Here is a 21,202-nt window from a genome sequence, read left to right as displayed (position 1 = left end):
TTTTGATACCACTAACTATCTGATCCTTATAGCTGATGCACTACAAAGCATAATTCATTTAGAGACAATTCTACCCTACGTAGGAAATTATGTCTAAATAAAAGGCAATCTGCTCTTGACAAAGTTTCAGTAATTTTCCCCCTGGAACGCAGATCGGGAAAGGTGGACTGAGTTTCATAATCTAAAAGAAAGAGTTAAAGGTCTCTAAGTGTTACTTTAATTATTTTAATCTCACAAAGCACGCACTTGGGCAGTAGAAGTCAAGTTTCATGGAATGGCTTGAGGTCTCAAACCACAGATTCGACGTGGCTGAAGGTTCCCTCCTTCTCACAGTCCCAGTTAAGCTCAAGCAGAAAACCTTCCTCAAGATGCCCATACTCCTCCTAGGAGTTTGTTGCTACACTGCTGTTCCTCTGAGGTCTCTCTCACTCAGTATTTGTCAGTCAACTTGTTTGCCCTTCTTTGCTCACCTACAATGACAATGTTACCCACTTTCATTGTCTGGCTCCAAATTAAAACTATTATTGTGGTATAACTAAAAGTCCCTCTACAAACTCAAAAGAGAAATTAAGCCCTACTGCAAAGCAGTAGAAAGAATGCTCTCCTAAGCTTTAATAAAGTCTCCTTACATTATCATTTGGCTTGAAAGCTTGCACTGTTTCTTCCTGGTTTGTTTTTTTTAATCCCTGTATGCTATTACATTTTCTTTTACTTCTTTGTATTTTACACTTTCTCTTCAACCAGTCATCTGTGATTAACTGCCCCCCTTAAAAATTCAGTTACATCCAATTTTGACAGCTGGTAATGATATATTAGAGTGAAAGTAAAATCTTAAAATAAGGACAGAATAGGAAATTTTACTGGGTAGACACTAACAGGAACCAGATTCTGACATTTATATTTGTGTTGCAAGGTGCACAACTCCTTTGAAATTCCCACCAAAACCAGATAGAGCAGAGAGCACATTGGCCCATCTACTGCTTTGGACCAATGGATCACCATAATCCTCTTACGATTCTTGAAAATTTCCACAGTTAATCATTTAAGAAAACAATATCAGAATATGCCAATACTGAACAAACAAACAACGGCTGAATTGCCAAGCAACCATGACAGTAGAATTGTAATCTTAAAAATTAACCATAGTTTTTCTCATGATACAGAACAGAAACACTGATTCACACTGCTTAGTAAGCAAGATAACACAGAATATTATGATGACCCAATACATACTGGGTATTACACACATTGTATGTAATTCTCAACGGATTGCATACATATTACCCTGAATATATTATACACATACAGACAATACATGCTGTATCAGTATGAACACACAAAATTAGTTCCATGATTTCATGGTGGGGAAAAAAAAGGAAACATCCCTGGTTATGTTGTCACTAGAAGTTGTTTCAGTGAAACAACACACACGTAAAATATTATGATATATTGCAAAGATGAGTGAGATACTATCACAAGTGAAATTCATCCAGGAATTGCCAGAAGCATCCATAAGTGCTAGTTACGGATAAAAGAAAATTAAATCTGTACAAAAAAGACAACCTCAAAGCACAAAACAGAAAAGATACTGGAGGCAGAAATACACGTAGAGACTCTCTCAGCTGGCAACTAATTATAATGTTATACATAGGAGTTCAAATACCTTACAAGTTAGTTAAAAATAATGTACCAGGCATGAAGATACCTTAAAATAGAAACAGTGTGAGTGACACTAAATTTAACATACTATATTCTTATTCTTACAGTATTCATATTAGGTATAAAACCTTAGCATACTGAATAGATAAATTGACAAAATTTATTATAATTAATGGGAGTTTTAAGTTAACTTTTTCATGTTAATAATGCTAACGTACATAATAAATATCACAGGTGCACTGCTAGAACAACTGTTTTGAACAAACATTTAAATTGCTATTTAGCATTTTCTCTATACAGTGACAATGTTTTCACAAATAAAATAATGGTCATTTATTTACAAATGCAGAGAAATCAATGATTTAGCAGGGGGTACCCCACCACTGAGGTACAATAAATTTATAAATTCTTTTATACCATGCCTCTCCAACTTCAAATTTAAGGTTCTTCAGTGAAATCTAAACTGGCTGGACAGTAATACTCTTGGAACATCTCTTGATACAGATATGTTGCAGCACCAGTGTACTATAGACAAAAGGTAATTATGTTTTCTCTACTGAAGGGAAAGGTCTAAGATGGGTAGAGCAAGTTGTCTTAACACTAAAGTCAATGAATATACATGAGTTTTCCAGTTGTGAAAGAAAGCTGGATCTGACATCAACTGAAAGAAAGGACTTCCATTTACTTTTTTTTGCCCCCTTTACTGTCAGGTGTCTGGTCTTCAGTATGGCTGCAAAATGGATTAACCTGAACAGTACAAGGGATTCAAGCTTAATTGGAACAGCCATGTGTGTTGGACAACATAGATGCCCTCAGTGTAGGCCATATAGGGTAAGACTTGGTTTTTGTTCTACCGTGACTTTTGGTGTTTCTGTGGCTTTAGAGAACCAGTAGGGAAAAGCAGAAAAGTCTCTTGTCAATTAAACCATAAGGAAGATTCTCCTTGATATGGTATTAGCTCAGGAGATCAGAATTTGCATAGCAAGAACAAACATGCATCACACTAACGTTCACATACATACCATCCAAAATAACGTCCCTGTAGCAAGAGCTGCATACTGTTCAATTGTAGAAAGCACGCTGAATATAAGGCATATCAGCACAATAAGGAAGCTGTAAATAAAAAATAAAGTAAAAAAAAAACAAATTAAAAAAAAGTAACACAGTCTAGTAAGAACCTAGAGGACAGATAATTATGCCATTACAAATTATCCGGACACACCTAAATGTCATTGGTATTGGATTATCTTAAAACACAGCTGGTAAATTTTGAGTCATCCTGCTTTGTTTTGGGTAGTTTATTTCTCTTCAGACACTGAGTTTTTGGGTTGGACATTGTCAAATGAAACTGTACAATAACATTAGCTTTAGCCTATCTCGCAGACTTGCTGTTTCCTAGCCCCTGAGGAAAACAGCGTTCTTTGATCTTTCCCATTGTATGGGCTACTATAGCTGAATCACCACCACCCAACCCCCGCAATATGTTTCAGATATTTGCCTTTTTGCTGTTCGAAGTTCTAATAAACTGCAAAGAGAAATCCCAACTAAACCAGAGCTTAACAGGCTCTGCCCACAGTGTCTTTCATAACCAACCCCAAAAGGCCCCAGATAAATAAAATCTGACATTTAGCATCTGAAATGCAATCTAGGACTGATTCCAATTTTACATAAAACAAAATTTCAAAGCAACTATCAGAGAGAGTGGAAATATAAAGGTTTGCCCCCCAGTCCTCCTGCCTTAGTGAGTCCTTAGGGAGGGGATACTGGTTCCCTAAGTAAGATTCGGGACAGACAGGGAGTTGCAGCAAACTCAGCCCAACTGCCTGTAGCCCCCAGAAAGCCTCTTCCCTCAGCTGGGGATCAAGGCCGCCCAGCTGTTGTGGTTCAGCTCAGCAGGCAGCTAAACACCACACAGCCTTTTGCTCACTCTCCCACAGCAGAATAGGGACAAGACTCAGAAATAGAGGTAAAACTCACGGGTTGAGATAAAGACAATTTAATAGGGCAGAAAAGGAAGGGAAAATAATAATAATGATAAAAGAATATACAAAACAAGTGATGCACAATGCAACTGCCCACCACCCAATGACCAATGCCCAGCTAGTTCCCAAGCAGTGGCTGCACCCCCACCACCAGCCAACACACACACACACCCCTCCCCAGTTTTTTTGTTCAGCACGACATCATACAGTATGGAATATCCCTTTGGCCAGTTTGGGTCAGCTGTACTGGCTGCAGCCCCTCCCAGCTCCTCGGGGGCCTCCAACCTCCTCGCTGTATAAGGGCAGTATAAGAAGCTGAGAAGTCCTTGACTTGTTGCTGAACGCTGCTTACACCAAAACATCAGTGTGTTATCAACATTATTCTCATCCTAAATCCAAAACACAACACTATTCCAGCTACTAGGAAGAAAATTTATCCTACCCCAGCCAAAACCAGGACACCAGCTCTGCAGCCCCTGCCTTCAAACCCCTTCCCTGAGCAGCCTCAGTTGTGCCCACCACCCCACAAGACTGCTGCTTGCCTTAAAGGAACAAAACGCACTTGGGAAGCAAAACATTTAAGACCCAGACTGGATGCTCTCCACTACACACTAGGCATAGGCATCTTCCAGTTCCCAAATAACTGTATGTTTCTTTTTAAATCATGACATGAACAATGAACAAGACTTAAAACATTCACTTATTAAACAGAGTTAGCTGTTAGGGATAGTTCACAATTCTGTTGAGACAAGCAACACCAATCCTTTGCACTTGACAGAAACCTGCTACAAAATCCAGTAACTAAATCATCCCCCCCTTACAGATCTCTCAAACAGTTAATCAGGGTTTTTTCCTCTAAAAAACCGTAATAAAAAAAGACTTGACATAAATAACATAATAATTGACATAATAAATGAACTCAAGAGAAGAATATTAACACAGGACATCAGTGGGTGTAGGTTGGCACGGCTCATCTGAAGTCACCCAGAGCCTGTATCTTTTTTCACATAAGTGGGAACTGCATCGGGTGAATCTTTTGAAAGGCCAAGAACTCAAGAAGACAAAAATCTGTCCAGGTTGGCATTATAAGCTAGACTGCCCAAGGATCACTTCAAAATACAGCACATTTAATTCCAATACCTGCGTAGACAAATTATATTATAAACATATTACAAAATCATGGAGAGTAAGTTTGTAGGTAATTAGGTATAAAAAGCAAATTAGTAAGTAATAATGAATTGAAGTTAATAGGACAGAGACTATCACATACCAACACAAACACACATATATGAATACACTTTTACCTAAATATGTGGGTGTTTCTGATTTATCTCTAAAATCATCTAATTTTACCTTGTATCTAACTTTGGCCATCTTAAATAGAAGTAAGGTGTGAAGACAAAGCAGGGGAACACAAAGATGATTCAGTCATTTGAAACATAATGTACATGTTGCCCAAATGTCCGGCCCTTCTATCTGCAATACTCCCACCACTGCTTAGGACCAATACACATGACAACATGAACATAATATAAATGGGTTCAGTTACACAGAGGTAGCTAAGGGTCTCTGGATAAAAAGCCCAAAATACATAGAAGTACCAGTTCAAACCAAACAACAAGCACGGGATGGTGTAAACTGTCTGAATACACCTTGAGCAGTAACAACTAACACTGTATCCCTTAATAGTCAGAGGCTTGTTAGAAGTGTAACTCGGCCAATACATGAAACCACGAGAGGGCACCAAAGCAACGACTATCCTATTTCTGTACTTTTCCACGACTAAAGAGAGCCTAATAAGGATTAAAGGTGAAAGTTTGTGTGCCTAAGTGACAGGAAGATAAAATTAGGGTAAATCATTTGCCACATCTCTTTGCTTGTTACTCTTAGAGAAATTGAAGGCTGATATAAGAACTGCATCGAGTATCAGTCACCGCGCTACCTACTTTTATGGGTTTCATGCACATGGATCCATTTCAGTCTTACTAAATTTCTTTTTTTTTTTTTCACCCCCAGAAAAACTCTTGAAATTTATTGCTGTGTTCTTTCCAGCCTGAAGCATGAGACACCTTCATACCCCCAAATAGGCATTATCCCAGGCGAAACAAAGATGTTTGATCAGATATTGCTGCTTCTCATCTGTTCCTTTGGCGTTAGAGAGAAGATGCCCACAAGCCCCAGTAGAACAGCCATGCCAGAGCCATGTCAGTTAGCACCACAGCTGAGCTACTAACCCTGTCACACTGGCACCACTGTTTTGCTTCTGAGGCTAGATCAATTCTGCCTAAGGAACAGAGGATGCAAAATTAAGAGATAAAATACACAGTCCTCCTCTGACATCAGCCTACTGTTCATTTCCTTCCAACACTTGGCTCTTACCCTGTTTTTGTTTCGATACTAGTTGCTTCGTCCTCCACTTGTGAAGCGTAAGAAGGGAGTGAGGCACCAGGAAAACTGACATCAGAAATATTTTGCCACTATTTTTTCCTTTTTTTTTCGACAGCTACCTCCCCTCTCTTCAGCCAGAACCAGAGCACAGGTTCTCAGTTACTGTCTACTTTCACTTGTTGGCAGCAGACAAGTCCACAGTAGTTAGTTACGAACAGTTGCAAGGACAGACTGCCTCAAACTTGAATTTGCTCTATGTGAAAATCATCCTAGGGAAATTTAACTGTCAAGCCACAGAAAACTTCTGCTACTCATGTCAGTGCTATGATTATTTTTGCCCAAGTATTTAGAATGTAACTGAACTCGTGTGAATTTCCACAGGGAAGGAAAAAAAAATTCAAAGGTACAATCCATACAACACAAGATAAAATTTCAAAGCCCTCAAACTCATGTATTTTTTCAAAGCAAATGTCACACTCCCAAAATTACCTTATTACTCTTACTATCACTTTGCTGTGATCACTATTACTACATCTTCCAAAAAAAGTACTCACCTCAATACAGATGCTAAGCACATGAACTGTTGATCCAACCAGTTAGTATCAGATAAACTAATGGGCAACTGAAACCAACCTTACAATAAAAAGCATTAGACAAATTACTGGTAGACAGATGTATCAGCCCTACCCTAATCAACCATATAATTCCAGATAGCTAAGTTAAGAGAGCTTTGTTTCAGACAACCTAAGCCTCACCTGCATGTCAAAGCTCTGTTGTTAGTGGAGAGACACTGGACACCTTCAGGGAGTCATTTATGTCCCACGTGAAACAAGTTACTGTGCAAAACGTTATTTTAACTGTTGAGCAGGTAAAGGCTCTAAACATGGACATTTAAACTAGGCAAACAATGTGGGCTATCCAGTGTACATGCTAATCCCAAAACACTTACTAAAATTCACAGAACAGTCATTTACTCTCACTGGGTTGTAACCAAGTTGCTTTATTATAACATAACAAGTAGAAAAGCATGTTACTTGGCCAGCCTTGCTTCTCTGTCTCACAGTAAAAAATTAAAAATACCTTAGCTCCCATACAACATCATTCAGGGACTTAAAGACCTAAGACAGATGAATGGTTTGATCAGTAGCATCAGCCTGTCTGGAACACTCTGCTAAGCAGAGTCCTGTGCTGATTTCACCAGTTGTATATGCGGAAGCAGAACATTCACTACTGTATCTGCCCTAACGACTCCAGTATAGTACCTTTTTGCTCTAAATAAAAGACAGACAGCAGAACACTGGAATTTCTTTAACTCTAGCAGTCAGAAAAGTCTTAACCTCTTGGAAACCACCAATCTTTTATCTCCTGAACCCCGTTGCTTGTTTACCCTCTGCACAAACATGACCATCTTCAAGAAAGGAAGCTGAGTGACGAGCAGTTCAGGCTTTCATGATCTGATCTAACTCTCAGACTGTGGGGCCAAGCAAGTATTACAGATGAGGCGATAGTGTGTGAAATGTTTCATATTGCCTGTCCCAGGTTACAGAGTAGCATTTCCCTACATGTAGATAAATCACAGATACTGCATCAGTAGATGCACCCAAAAATATTTCACTTTGTGGTTAACTCACATCTAACAGTGCTACTTTTCTTTTAACATCAAGTGCCAGACCATCTCTGTACTTCCAGAAACCATGAAACCACTGCTAAAGCAGCATGGACACTAACACTTACAAAGCAGCAGTTTTCTTTCATGGACTCTTGTTTTCTGTAGACTATTACCAGGCGACCTGTTTCGAACCTAGTTTAAAGTCCTCTCGATGAGCCCGACCAACTCCTTTGCAAGAATCCTTTTCCCTTTTTGGGACAGGTGAATTCCATCTGCCACCAGCAGGCCCAGTGCCATGTAAACCTCCCCATGATCAAAAAAACACCAAAATTCCACCAATGGCACCAGCCTCTGAGCCACGTGTTAATCAGATGAGCTTTCCTGTTACTTTCAGTATCGTCCTTCCCTGCCACTGACAGGATCGAGGAAAACACTACCTGTGCTCCCAATCCTTCAACCAGTCACCCCAGTGCCCTGAAGTCCCTTTTGGTTGTTCTTGGGATTTTCTCCACAATCTCATCGCTGCCCACCTGCACAACTAATAGTGGGTAGTAATCAGAGGGCCAGACCAGACCAGGGAGTAGGAAGGCTCTGCAGAGGGACCTGGACAGGCTGGACTGATGGGCTGAGGTCAACTGTATGAAGTTTAACAAGTCCAAGTGCTGGGTCCTGCACTTGGGTCACAACAACCCCGTGCAACGCTACAGGCTTGGGGAAGAGTGGCTGGAAAGCTGCACGGCGGCAAAGGACCTGGGGGTGTTGTGTTGGCTGACAGCCAGCTGAACATGAGCCAGCAGTGTGGCCAGGTGGCCAAGAAGGCCAACAGCATCCTGGCTTGTATCAGGAATAGTGAGTAGGGAAGTGATCGCGCCCCTGTACTCGGCACTGGTGAGTGTGAATACTGTGTTCAGTTTTGGGCCTCTCACTACAAGAAAGGCATTGAGGTGCTGGAATGTGTCCAGAGAAGGGCAACGAAGCTGGTGAAGGGTCTGGAGAGCAGGTCTGATGAGGAGCGGCTGAGGGAACTGGGGTTATTTAGTCTGGAGAAGAGGAGGCTGAGGGGAGACCTTATCACTCTCTACAACTACCTGAAAGGAAGCCTGTAGCGAGGTGGGTGTTGGTCTCTTCTCCCAGGTCAGTAGCAATAGAACGAGATGAAATGGCTTCAAGCTGCATCAGGGGACGTTTAGGTTGGATATCAGGATAAATTTCTTTGCTGAAAGAGTGGTCAGGCATTGGAACAGGCTGCCCAGAGAGGTTGCCATCCCTGGAAGTATTTAACAGATGTGTAGACATGGCACTTCAGGGCATGGTTTAGGAGACATGGTAGTGTTGGGTTGACGGTTGGACTTGATCCTAGAGGTCTTTTCCAACCTTAACGATTCTATGATTCTCTCAGCCAGCCAGCACTGTTTTATTGGAAGCCAGTTTCTGTGGTTTTCTTTTCAGTTTAGTTTTTACATGAACTGCATACCTGGTGGAGCCATACCCAGAAGTGGAGCTATCTCAGCGCAGATGAAACAACATCAGCCTGCAGCCCTCCAGTAACAACCCTTCAAGCTCATGTACATCCAGGCCCATATATAGACTTGGGATGCGTGTTTATGCTATACTACCCATCAAAGAGAAAAGCACATACACAGACACATGCATATACAGAGTTACATGAGACAGTGCACACACAGATGTGTTATACATGGGCAAATATATAAGAAATAATAAAATTCTACTTACTCCATGAAGTCAGCCAGACAGTTTAGATACTTTTTTTTGTCTCAAACAGGTTTGAAAGGTCAGAGCATTTCCAGGAAAGAATCACATAGCTGACAGGTAAATATGCCCAGCTAGTATATGTGCTATATTTAGCAACACATAGGAAATATATAGGGAATATATTAAGAGCTAAAGCTGTATTTAATGGTTTCTGACTATTCTAAGATATATTTTGACTTTCAGAACAGATCCAGACTTAAAACTGACCACAGTGGCAGCTGCAGAAACTTGACAGATTACAGGTAGCTATCAGTACTTCGCAGCCTCCAGTCCTGAGCTGCTGCTTTTTTTCCTGTATTTAACTACGATTTTAGAACATTAGCATGTCTTTTTTGTGGCTTGAAGCAATGTGTGGAATGATCAAAGGAACAATTAACCACTTACTGAGAGATAACAATGCTCATTTAGTAAATGTCACAGGTAGGAGAACTGATAAAGGTTTATAAAATATGTCCAGTGATACGACCAGGAACATTTAAAAAAAAAGTGCATGAGACAAGCTGGAAATACTTACTCACCAGATTAATATAGTCTCATGCACACACAGCTGTCATCATCAAAACCAGTATCAAAATGTGGGTAGATTTTATTCCTTCTTGCAGTGTTTCTTACATACTTTCAGTGGGAGTCTTTCCATGAACCTGGAGAAGGTTGGCATTAGGCCCTAAATTAAGCTGAAATCTCAAAAACATTTAATAGATGAGAAGGGAGGTGCAAAGTTCAGCTCAATTTATATAAACCCAACTTGAGTTCTAATCCTCCAGGAAAACAGCCAGTTTCTCCTAGTTCAATGTCACATAAGAGCTGGCTTAAGTCTGCTATTTACTTTCAAAGAACTTTTATTCATTACAGCTATCAATCTTGAAGGTATCCAACTATTGGTGCCCTTGCATTCAGGGAATAGTATTTTAGCTTATAACTGCTGGATCTGTGCTTTTTTTTTGTTTTTGTCATGAGGTCAATGGATAGTTATAGTTCATCCTCTCTGTCTACTGGAGAAAATGACTGAAAAAAAAAAAAGAAATATTCTGTAAATAAAAAGATGTCTTTTGGGTCCTTCTATGTCTTTGGTAACATTCTGCCTAAGCCTCCTTCTTGAACCTCTGCACCTTACTTCTGGGCAACTGGATTGTCTTTCTTTGAATGTACAGCTTTGTTCAGCCACATGCATCCTCAGCCACCAACTGTGAAACTTCCTCACCAACCCTGTAACTGCGGGGGATGGGTTTGGTTTTTTGTTCTGTAGGGATTTGTTTATTTTTTACAGAGTAAATCATAGAATGTCCTGAGTTGGAAGGGACCCACAAGGATCATCAAGTCCAACTCCTGTCCCTGCACAGGACAACCCCAAATTCACACCATGTGCCTGAGGGCATTGTCCAAGTGCTCCTTGAATATCGTCAGGCTCGGTGCCGTGATGCCTCCCTGGGGAGCCTGGTCCAGTGCTCCACCACCCTCTGGGTGAAGAACCTTTTCCCAATATCCAACCTAAACCTCCCCTGCCACATCTTCTGCCATTCCCTTGGGTCCTATCGTTGGTGACCAGAGAAGAGAGATCAGCGCCTGCCCCTCCTCCTTCCCTTGTGAGGAAGCTACAGACTGCAATGCAGTCTGCCCTCGGCTTCCTCTTCTCCAGGATGACAAACCAAGTGACTTGAGCCACTCCTCATATGGTGTCTCCTCTAAACCCTTCACCAACTTTGTGGCCCTTCTCTGGACCCTCTCTAGTAGCTTTATATCCTTAATGTACTGTGGTGCCTTTGGGTTACTGTGTACTTTGCACACAGTACTCAAGGTGAGGCCGCACCACTACAGTCACCTCCCTCGACCGGCTGCAGTACAGTGCTTGATGCACCCCAAGGCAGGGTCGGCCCTCTTGGCTGCCAGGATAACTTTTGAAAAAGTAACTTTTTTTGCCATTTAGCTTTTAACTGTGATAAGTTTCATAGGTAAACAAACTAATACAAAGTTTAACCTGCTCTAAGCATACAGCTTTAGAAGAACTGGAAGGATGACATTGAGAATGAACAACAGAAGTGTGCAGATTAAATATGGGCAGATTCTTATCTTGATCATCATAGTTTGCAACCTATAATGCTGTAGCATATCCAGTTCATGTTAGTTCATTAAAGCATATGACAGCATCATTATTTCATCTTTCATCTCCATGGCTTACATATACTGACATTTACTTTTCAGATTGTGAACACAAAGGTCAATGGTATCATTAAAGGACATTTTCACGCAGCTTTCCAGGCAACAAAAAGAGTTATTACAATGAGGATTTAGACTGACAACTTCAGGTGAAACACGCTGAAGACAGGGGATCACTCTCTTGCTTTGTCATATATTCTGTCCCAGAGAAGTCATTCCTTAATTGTCATCAGGAAAATCCTGATGAAAAACCTGAACAGGATTATATTACTACAAGACAACATAAATCCCTAACCACCTCACACAGTACTGCACAGTCATGTTCATGGTGCAACTAGGTAAACATTCGTACTAATCCATATCAAGTCATTTCTCACGGCAGCTGGGCACCAGGTCTCTCATTTTTTTCATTCAAGGCATTTGGGGTTTGCTTGAGGGTAAAAATTCTAACAAAAGGTAAAGTTAGAAGGGGAATAAGTAGAACTTGTCAAATGGAGGACAGCTGACAAGAGAGAGGAAAGGACTCTAGATCATAAAAAGCATCACCAGGAAGATAATACAGGATGGCAATTTTTTAATGGGATCATCACCAAATTATAGTGTCAAGTACAAATACCAACCACTTTTTAGAAGCAAGAAACTCAGATAGAGCTGTTTTTTTTAAAAAGAAACAGGATTTCACCATGCAGAGAAAACTTTCATTCTTACTGAAATTTACACACATAAATATCCTGTAGGTCTTACACTGAAAAGACACTAATTCTGTCATGACTATAAACTACAGGAGCCCAGTGCCAGTCTACTAATAGAGGACTAAATGAGCATTCAATTATGCAATTGGTGGACATCAGAGGTCCTCCATCACCTCCTCCATTAAAAAAAAAGCATTTGTTTTTAAGCGGATGGTCTGGTGAAGGTACATGATTACAATGAAGGAGCCCTGTACTTCAGTTCATTATTGCCCATACCTTCAGCCAACTTTGAAATTTTTATTAACACAGTATCTTTCTTCCAGAGTATGGCTGTGAACTTTCTAATTCTTTAATGAGAATTGCATAACTGCATTAGCTGTGCTGCCTAACAAGTTCAGCTAACTTGCTTAGGAGAGAACTGTTTAAATTCCAAAAGTATATAAATCTTAACTTGGGTCCAGATCCATTAAATAGGACAAAGTATGTAGTGAGGAGTTAGAAGATACCAGCAACCTACATAAACCATAGCTGAAGATAAGTAAGTTTAAAAAAAAAAAAAAACACCAAAACAAAACCACCCAAACCAAAAAAAAACCAACCAAACCCAAAACCTACTCTCGCCACGCAGGCCTTTTACATGGTTTTCCTCTAAGGATTTGTCTTATCTTTTCCTGTTTTGTTTTTGAGATAGGGGAAGGAAGGAAGGAGGGGTACAGCCCCTTCCCATCTTCCAGACTCTCTGTGGCATGAGGATGCCCAGCAGCAGGGGAAGTATGCCTGCATTCATGCAGAGAAGCATGATTCGCCCCAGGAACTGGCTACAACAGTTTCCTGTACAACGCATGCTTCCTCTATGTTATGTCCTACACAGGTCAAGCTAGCAGACAGATCACTATTCTCAGTTGTCACTTGCTATCAAAAAACTTTCAACAGACAAAATGTGAATGCTCTGTTTGTGTTGGCTTAGGTCTATCAGATGGAGCTTCCTGTTAATATGTATTTGTTCTAACTGTAAGGCAAAGTATAGTTGGCGCTTCCTGAAGGAAACAATGGCATAATTTTTAACCAGCTCCTTGACTGCTTGTCAAAGAAATGTCTTCTAGCTCCTGTGTGAGAAAGCAGTTCTATTGTACAAGAAAAATCATGTACAACACAGAGTAGTCTAATACTAAGAAAAACAGGTCAGCTATACAGCTAAATAAGCAAGGCTTCTATCACACTTACATGGCTCTTCTGGGAGATTAGTGTCTGTAAAAGTAATTTAAATTATGGGCAGTGTACCAAAGCACAAAGCACACAATGAATCAAAACTCATTTAGGATACAGCACCACAATTATTACAGGAAAGGCCTTTAAGGTATTGGCAAAGGGTATGATTGCTGTAGAAATGCAAACCAGACGTCAAGATGCTTCAAGAGGAAAGGTTAACTCTCACAAAAAGCAATGTTATTGCATCCAGCAATGAGGTATTGGTTCCTTTGAGGATAGGCACGGCTGAACAGGAAGATGATGATAGGTACTATGTAAGAAACTGGAAAAAAGTATATTCTACATTTGAAACAAGTGCATGACCCAAGAGATGTGAACCACTGGACTGCAAGAGTCATCGTGGCTCCTCAGATGCTTCATAATGAGCTTCCGATGTGCCTGATCATCAACATGAAACCCCAATGCAGCAACATGACAGCTATGGAAGGAGTAAGTGCACATGTACAATGGGGAAAGGATGTCACCCAATACTGCAAAATAGGAAGAATTTTTGCAGTTCTTTTCACATGCACCTCAGGCTTCGCAAGAGAAAACGTGTTGTTAGTGCTCTTACAATATACTCACTGTACTTGTCTAGTCTTCAAGTAAAACAATGGAAGATTTTCCTATTCTTGTGGTTTGATGAAACACTACAAAGCAGGAGAGAAAACATAATTTTCAAAGCTTATTTTGCTTGGAATAGCTTCTCCTCACTTTCTCTCACTCTAAAATACCATTAGGAAACCAGTACAGTCCTGTGTGCTGTCCTCATCCTCTCAATTCCACATTCAGGTTTGCTGAAGTCCTGTAGCACCCCATCATTCAAAGCAAAACCCATCAACCAGCAGCATGTTCCAAAAGATATCCACCACCGTGTACTCATTGCTTGCAGCTCTAACACACTGCCCATCTCAAGGTGAGCATCAATGCCAAATTAAGCCTATGTTTGCTTTAAGCACGCATGGAAGCATAAGCAGAGCTCAACCACAGCTTTTCAGCTGCCCAGGCCAGGCCAGGCCACTTGGTGGAGACGGCACCAGCAAGAGAACAGGGAGCATCAATGCCAAATTCAGCCTATGTTTGCTTTAAGCACGCATGGAAGCATAAGCAGAGCTCAACCACAGCTTTTCAGCTGCCCAGGCCAGGCCAGGCCACTTGGTGGAGACGGCACCAGCAAGAGAACAGGTAGCATCCCTCAAAGGTTTTAAGGCTAAATCACCCTTACACTGTGCTGCAGTCAGGGTGGGGGTGGGTGTCTGCCTTATTTTACACAAAAGGCAGATTTAGGCAAAAACTAACATGAGTTGCAAGCAGGGGCTTAGGACAATACATCAGTTGCACACCACCACTGAAAGCAAATGGTTTGTTCTTATGGCAATAGAGGACTTTCCTTTTTATGGGCCAATTCTGGATAAGTTTTCATTGGGGGGGGGGGAAATCATTTCTAGAACATACCTCTCCCCTGAGTGCCACAATACCAGTAAAATCTGTTTTCTAGGTGGAGTTTTATGCAGTCGTCTGAAGGCTCACTACATCACTATTCCACTTTCTTGTAACAGCAGATTCAAGGCAGCAGAGTTTAAAAAATTTAGTATCAAAATATTAAAAAAAACAACACTAAAAGCTCTCTGAGACTTTGTAAAACTCAGCTTCTGAAAAATTGCCAAGCCTAGACTATTGCTCTGCTTTGCTGTTATCAAACCTAAATGAAATAGATCTTTCTAAATAAAATACTGCACTTTTTTTTTTAACAAATTTGAAATTACTTTCCTTAAATACAAATTATTTCTTTAAACAAGCAACAATATTTCCTCCTAATGGCTTCTCTTGTTTGGGCTGGCCAGACACCACTTTGATAGCTTCATCTGACAGAGCATTTTCAAGAGCTGTATGGATTGCTGTATGATTTTTTCCCCCCCTATTTACTTTCATCACAGCAGTACTGCTGCAAACCACTTTCCCTTCCCAATTAAAGATCAAAGGACACTGTATTATGCCTCTTAAAGCATATGCATCCTATAATACTGCAGAAAAACTAGATTTGGTTAGCTTCTCAGCTCACAGTATTGCTTGCTTAGTAACCAGCTTCTGGATATTGCACATAGCCAACTAAGAATGCTGTCCTACCCCAAAGAAGTAAAACAAGGCAAGAGAAAGGAAACATTGCCTCCACACCTAAGGAGAGGGGCACTATCCCACAGTGTTGTACAGCTGATTTACTAGTGCACATGGACTTGTACACTGATTTTATTGCAGTACAAGTCAGGACTTCTGCTTCTATATGTTCTATAAAGAAACACCCACATTGCTAACTCGCTAAAAACCCTCCACGACAGGAAAACAATATTGGTATTTTTGACAGCATCCTTTATCTTTAGTTGTGAATAGAGCGAAACATTGACAGGGACTAAAAAGCCACAGGTAGCTAAACATACAAATGGGGAAGAAGCAATCATACCTTGAGCTACTGACCTGGACAGATACTTAATCTGATTTATTCCATATATCACAAAAGTGATACCAGGCCTGAGCAACTCTGATCTACCCCCTCACCTGATTCCCCAAAGGCTTTTTTGCACCCCTTTCTCCTGAAACAACTGTCTGAAAGGCACTTTCATCAGTGCTGGCAAGTAAGATGAAGACCATGAGACAGATCTGAAGCCGGGATAAGCACTCTCACCACCGTTTCCATTATGGTCCTCTGCTTTAATTAACTAAAGGTACAGTTGACAGATGTTTTCACAGAAATCAGTATTGCTGCCTTCTTTTAAGCCTTTCCACATTCAAATCTCTGCTGCACTTTTCTAGGAGTATTGGAGGGAGAAACATGGCACCTTTAATGCACCACAGCTTAGAAACAAAGAGGAGAAACTACATGACAGGTTAACATTCCTAAGGTGAAAGCAAGGGAATTCAGCAGACAGACATATTTCCCCTTCCAGAGAAGAGAACATGTTTGCTGAAGGAAAGATGTAATGCTTGGAAGCTATGGCAACTTGACTTTCTTCGTTTGCTTTAGGCATGAGGGAAATTTCAAGTGCCCCTGGAGGAAAAGAATGAAAGCGTGTAGAGAGGGACAGGCAGTTTTTACATTTACAGCAACAGAATCTTTCTGCAAATATGAAAATCTCTATAAATATGTGCAATGAAATACATAAATGCTCAATACTGCCTTTCCTCAAAAAACCCTAAAGAGTTTAAATTTGCAAAATGCAATCCATGTTATGCTTAAAGAGCTCTAGCTTTGTGCCTTTATCACACAACAGACAGCTTTCCAGGTTGAAAATTATGAGGATAATTATTTCCATAATTCCAGCAGTCAAGCTAGCTGTTTGCAGAAATTCCAACTGTCTATCACTGGGCTAAAATTCTGCTGTATCTTTTGCACTTGCATTAAAACCATTCAAGACTTTGATCTATAAATTGATTTCACCCTTTCAGAAATACATCTTGCAAATCTATACAACATCCTCACAGACACTGGCATATTTGTTAATACCATACACTTTGAGTGGTAATACAAGAATCAGTGATAACACAAGCACCCACAGATGAAACTGGAGCAAAACAAGTTGGGCCGTACCAAAGAAAAAGGTATTTTCCTGAAAGCGCGAAAACGGCATGACCTGGGTCAACTGTTTCTGTTAACTGCCATCACTAACCATTTGTAATCCAAGAGCGGGTTGGCAGTGTCAGCATATGAGAAAATCTAAAGTTCAGTGCAAAACTGTAAGACCTTAATACTTCAGTACATCAGTAGCATTTCTTCAATAGCAATCATCTATTTGCCAATCTACGGCAGTAGCTGTGGTGTTGTGCCCATAGCAAGCTGGCTACATGAGCGAACGCAGATTCACAGAGACAAGTAGCATCTTTGAAAATGAACTGATAAAGGTGAAAGAAAGTTCGGCAAACTCTCAAGCATTAATGGAAGACTCACTTGACTTTGAGCTTATCTGTCTTTTCCAGCCATACCTGCCAGCCAATACACTGAACAGAAAAAAAAATTGATGAAATGCTAATAACTTACTAAAGGAAAGTAATAAAATTAACAAAAAGAATCCCCTGCCCCAAAGAAAAAGAAAATTGTTCACTAAAATTATAATCAGTTCTGAGGCCTGCATCCAAGTGACATTACAAGGTGATTTAGTGGCCAAAATACTTATGTTTCAAAATGGAACTTGTACACTCAACTACCAACGAACTTCCTTGTAAGAGAACTTAAGAAGAATTAATTAAAGGTGTGAGATGTTTAAAACACTGAACCTTTCAGGAAGGGCTCCTATTCAGGAATACAGTGGCTTTACATAACATAACAAAAAATCAGCTATTAACTAGACACACAACCTTGCTGTGCTCACAGAAACAGCCTCACTGCTGAAGCTGCCAGACATGCACTTTATTTTTCCTCTTCCACAAGCTTTTCTGTAGTTGGCCTTTTAAAAGACTTGCTGACTATAATGATGAGACAGTTTGGCTTATAAAATGCATATTTTATATTATAAACATTAGTACATTTGTTTACACTGTTTTCTCCAACTAGTGTAAGAAACCCACTGTTTTCTTGCAGAAGAAGAATATGTCAGCCTGTGTATACCTAATGCCATTGCCAATTTTAGCCACCCAAACATTATGGTTCCACTCTAAAAACCATGAGGCATCTGAACATCTTTGGGAGTTGTCTTTTGAAGATACAGAAGAAAGAAACTTTATTTTGTAGCAAAATCTCAAATTCTCAGTCAGGTAACTTCAGAAGCAAGCATTTATCAAAATTCATTAATAAAAAAAAAAAAGAAATGAGAGATGGTAACATTTTGTGGCCCATCTGAAGATGGGCCACAGCCTTAGTAGGGGAAAGCTAGCATGGTCCCTTTAAAGTCAGGCGTACAACAGCAACTTATCCCCACAAGGAGCTGGCAAATACTTTGCTCTAGATGTTGTAAATGAGTCCTCAGATTCAGAATTCCAATTGATAAATTTTATGTATTTTCTTAAGATTCCCAACTTTGGCTGCTAGCCCTGCAACCTCCACTATAGCGGAAAAAATCAGTGCACTCATGCAGACCAGCTGCTTGGGCTATCCATCATACTAGCTGTGACAATCAAAAGATCAGAGCAAGAAAAGCCTTAGATGGAAAATCCCTCTGAACTTTGTTATGCTATTCTGTCTCCTTGAGCTTAAAAAGAACTGTTCCTAAGCTGCATCATTTTAAGGTTACAATTTGCACTATCCTTTCATATGTAGTTATTCTCATCTGAATTCAGCTGGACATTGAGGACATTAAATACTTGCTGAATTTGGGCTTCACTCAGGGCAGATTCCAGCTCAGAAGTATATCTTAATTGGAAACAGCCGAGTAGCTTAGCTATGAAATTTAGTTTAGGACCATTAAGATCTTCCAATATTTCTCATAATTCTGACGTATCATCGCAAGACAGTATGAGGAGGCAAGGGTGCAGCACCTGGGAGACAGCACGCTGCATAGTCTACTATTCTAATGTTAACACGTACATAAACCAATTTCTATTACAGCTCTTAGTAAGACTTTCAAACTATACATAGCAAGTGCTTGCTAACAGCATGCAATACATTTCTGAAAACAGAGTGATACAAGTAACAAAGCGCCAAAAGAAGATTTTAATTCTTTGGTGCATTGACTTGAATAATAAATGAAATTCCAGTTAATTGATAACATCGCAAGACCTGACATTATGCATAACAGTTTGAATATGAACTTGTTTCAATTGCATGGAGGAAAGCATGCCGTACGTCTGCAACATTAAGACGGCAAAAATAATAAGTTACTCAAATTTAGGACTGAAAAGAATTCTAACTCATTTAAGCTTTATAAATACCAGAAGTATTAAGGCATTAAACCGTAGTGCGTATTATTTCAGTTCCTGACTATTTCTTTTTAAAGCGCAAATATTTCTAAGTATGTACTTAGTTTTATATGTGGTCCTCTGCAATGAATAATAAACATAAATTTGTAATAAAGCTAAGTACAGGGGTGGAAGCCTTTATGAGAGGTAGACCTTGAAGAGCTCTCTCCAGGAAGTCACCGTTTCATGGCTAAACTACCAGGAAACAGAAAATGATGATTTTCTGTCAAAGTTCAGGGCCCTTGAGATTAAGCTGCCATTTCATGTGTACGTTTATAAAGTGTCAGTGAAACGTATTGATATGATCTGCCAACATATTAGGAACATCCATTTGAGTAACATATGACCTCATGGCAAAATTATGCCTTAAGATACTATTCTTGGCCCTAAACTACAAGACATTTTAAACAAGTATTAACAACATTGCAGCAGCATCCAAAGCCCTAAGAAAACTGCAGGGTCAAGTTCACCCACCTATGTGACACGGCAGTAGATGCATATCCTTCCATGTGCATAACTGGCTGCCAGTCACAATATTCAACAAGATGCTCTCTGACAGCCATTTGCTTCATGGTATCTATTAATTCTACCTGTTTAGTTTCCAGTCAGGGGAATTAATTGTTTAGAACTACATCCTTAGATTCTGGTGGCAAAGCACAGAGCGGAAAAAAGCAGACATGAAAGCTGAAGAGAGAAGTACGGTACCATAGAATCACCCATCAAGAACACTTGAGCTTTTTGCTTTGCTTTTTAACAGAGATTTGCATGGTCATAATGAAAGCTATTAAGAGCAGTCTAATATTTTGAAAACACTTCTGGAAGGTCATCATAATTAAACCATTACACCTCACATGCATCAAGTAATCCATAAAATTCTTCCATGTATGGATCAGATTTCCATGTACATTCATCATCCAGGAGCTCAGCCATGATTCTTTTGAATAGATTTTCAACTTAAAGCACCGATCCCTTTTGAACATGTAGTTCCAGCTACAGATCCTAATCGCTTTTGATGATTCAATCTCTAGTGAATTTAGTAAACTATAAAGTTAGTCAAGTAGAAGAACATACTAATTGATAAATTTTACAATACCTAAAGAGGTAAAAATTATGATATTCAGGACATACTAGTCACCTTGCAAGTCACAAGACAGAATAGAAAATTATAAAGGACAAAAATAGTTTACTTTCCTTTTCAAACTACAGCTTTAATGAAGTATTTACCTCTTATTTCCAAATTATTTTAGTAACAAGCTCGCCCAGATTGAAGTGCAACTTTATTTTTAATGGAATTTTTCCAGAACAAGCTAAGAAAATCCTATAGTGTTCAGAATTCCAGGCCAGACTATGAAGACTTTTAAAAAAAAAAAAAGCTTAAGTAGTACCATGCTTCATTTCCTTGATGTCCCCAGGACCAAATGGAGACAGAGTGGTTACTCTTTCTGTTTATCAATGTCAAAACCCAACCTGCAATAATTCATACTGTTTTTAAAGATGCAAAGCACTTCAAAAGCTGCAGAAGGCTGAGAAACACCAGTAATGCCAAACAGCATTAGAAGAAACGTCAGCAGTACAACGTAAGCCTGAAGGACACGGTTTGATTACGGACATTATTGAAATGGCACCTGTGCCATTGGAGAATACTTTTCTATGCAGTTTCACCTTCGTCAGTACAAACAAAAGCATTGTTCTACTTGGAAAGTCTTTGGCAGCAGATTTGGGAAAATAAAGTATCTCTAATGCGTACAGCACATAACATTTGTTTCATAATCTGATGGAGCAGAATTAATTTCTTGACCAGCCAACAGGATATG

The 21,202-nt window shown here is 39.8% G+C and overlaps 1 protein-coding gene across 2 annotated transcripts in view; it reads right to left on the bottom strand.

The window, feature by feature from the left end:
- The window catches only part of KCNQ1 (potassium voltage-gated channel subfamily Q member 1), a 377,552-nt gene that overhangs the window by 321,510 nt on the left and 34,840 nt on the right, over nt 1-21,202 (bottom strand). For both annotated transcript variants that reach the window (XM_064452526.1, XM_064452527.1), the window contains exon 2: nt 2,682-2,772. In XM_064452526.1, the coding sequence (XP_064308596.1) occupies nt 2,682-2,772 (91 nt within the window). The remainder of the gene's footprint in view (nt 1-2,681; nt 2,773-21,202) is intronic.

Source organism: Phalacrocorax carbo, chromosome 5, assembly GCF_963921805.1.
Source record: "Phalacrocorax carbo chromosome 5, bPhaCar2.1, whole genome shotgun sequence".
NCBI classification, from domain to species: Eukaryota; Metazoa; Chordata; class Aves; order Suliformes; family Phalacrocoracidae; genus Phalacrocorax; species Phalacrocorax carbo.
This window is presented reverse-complemented; position numbering and strand designations above follow the sequence as displayed.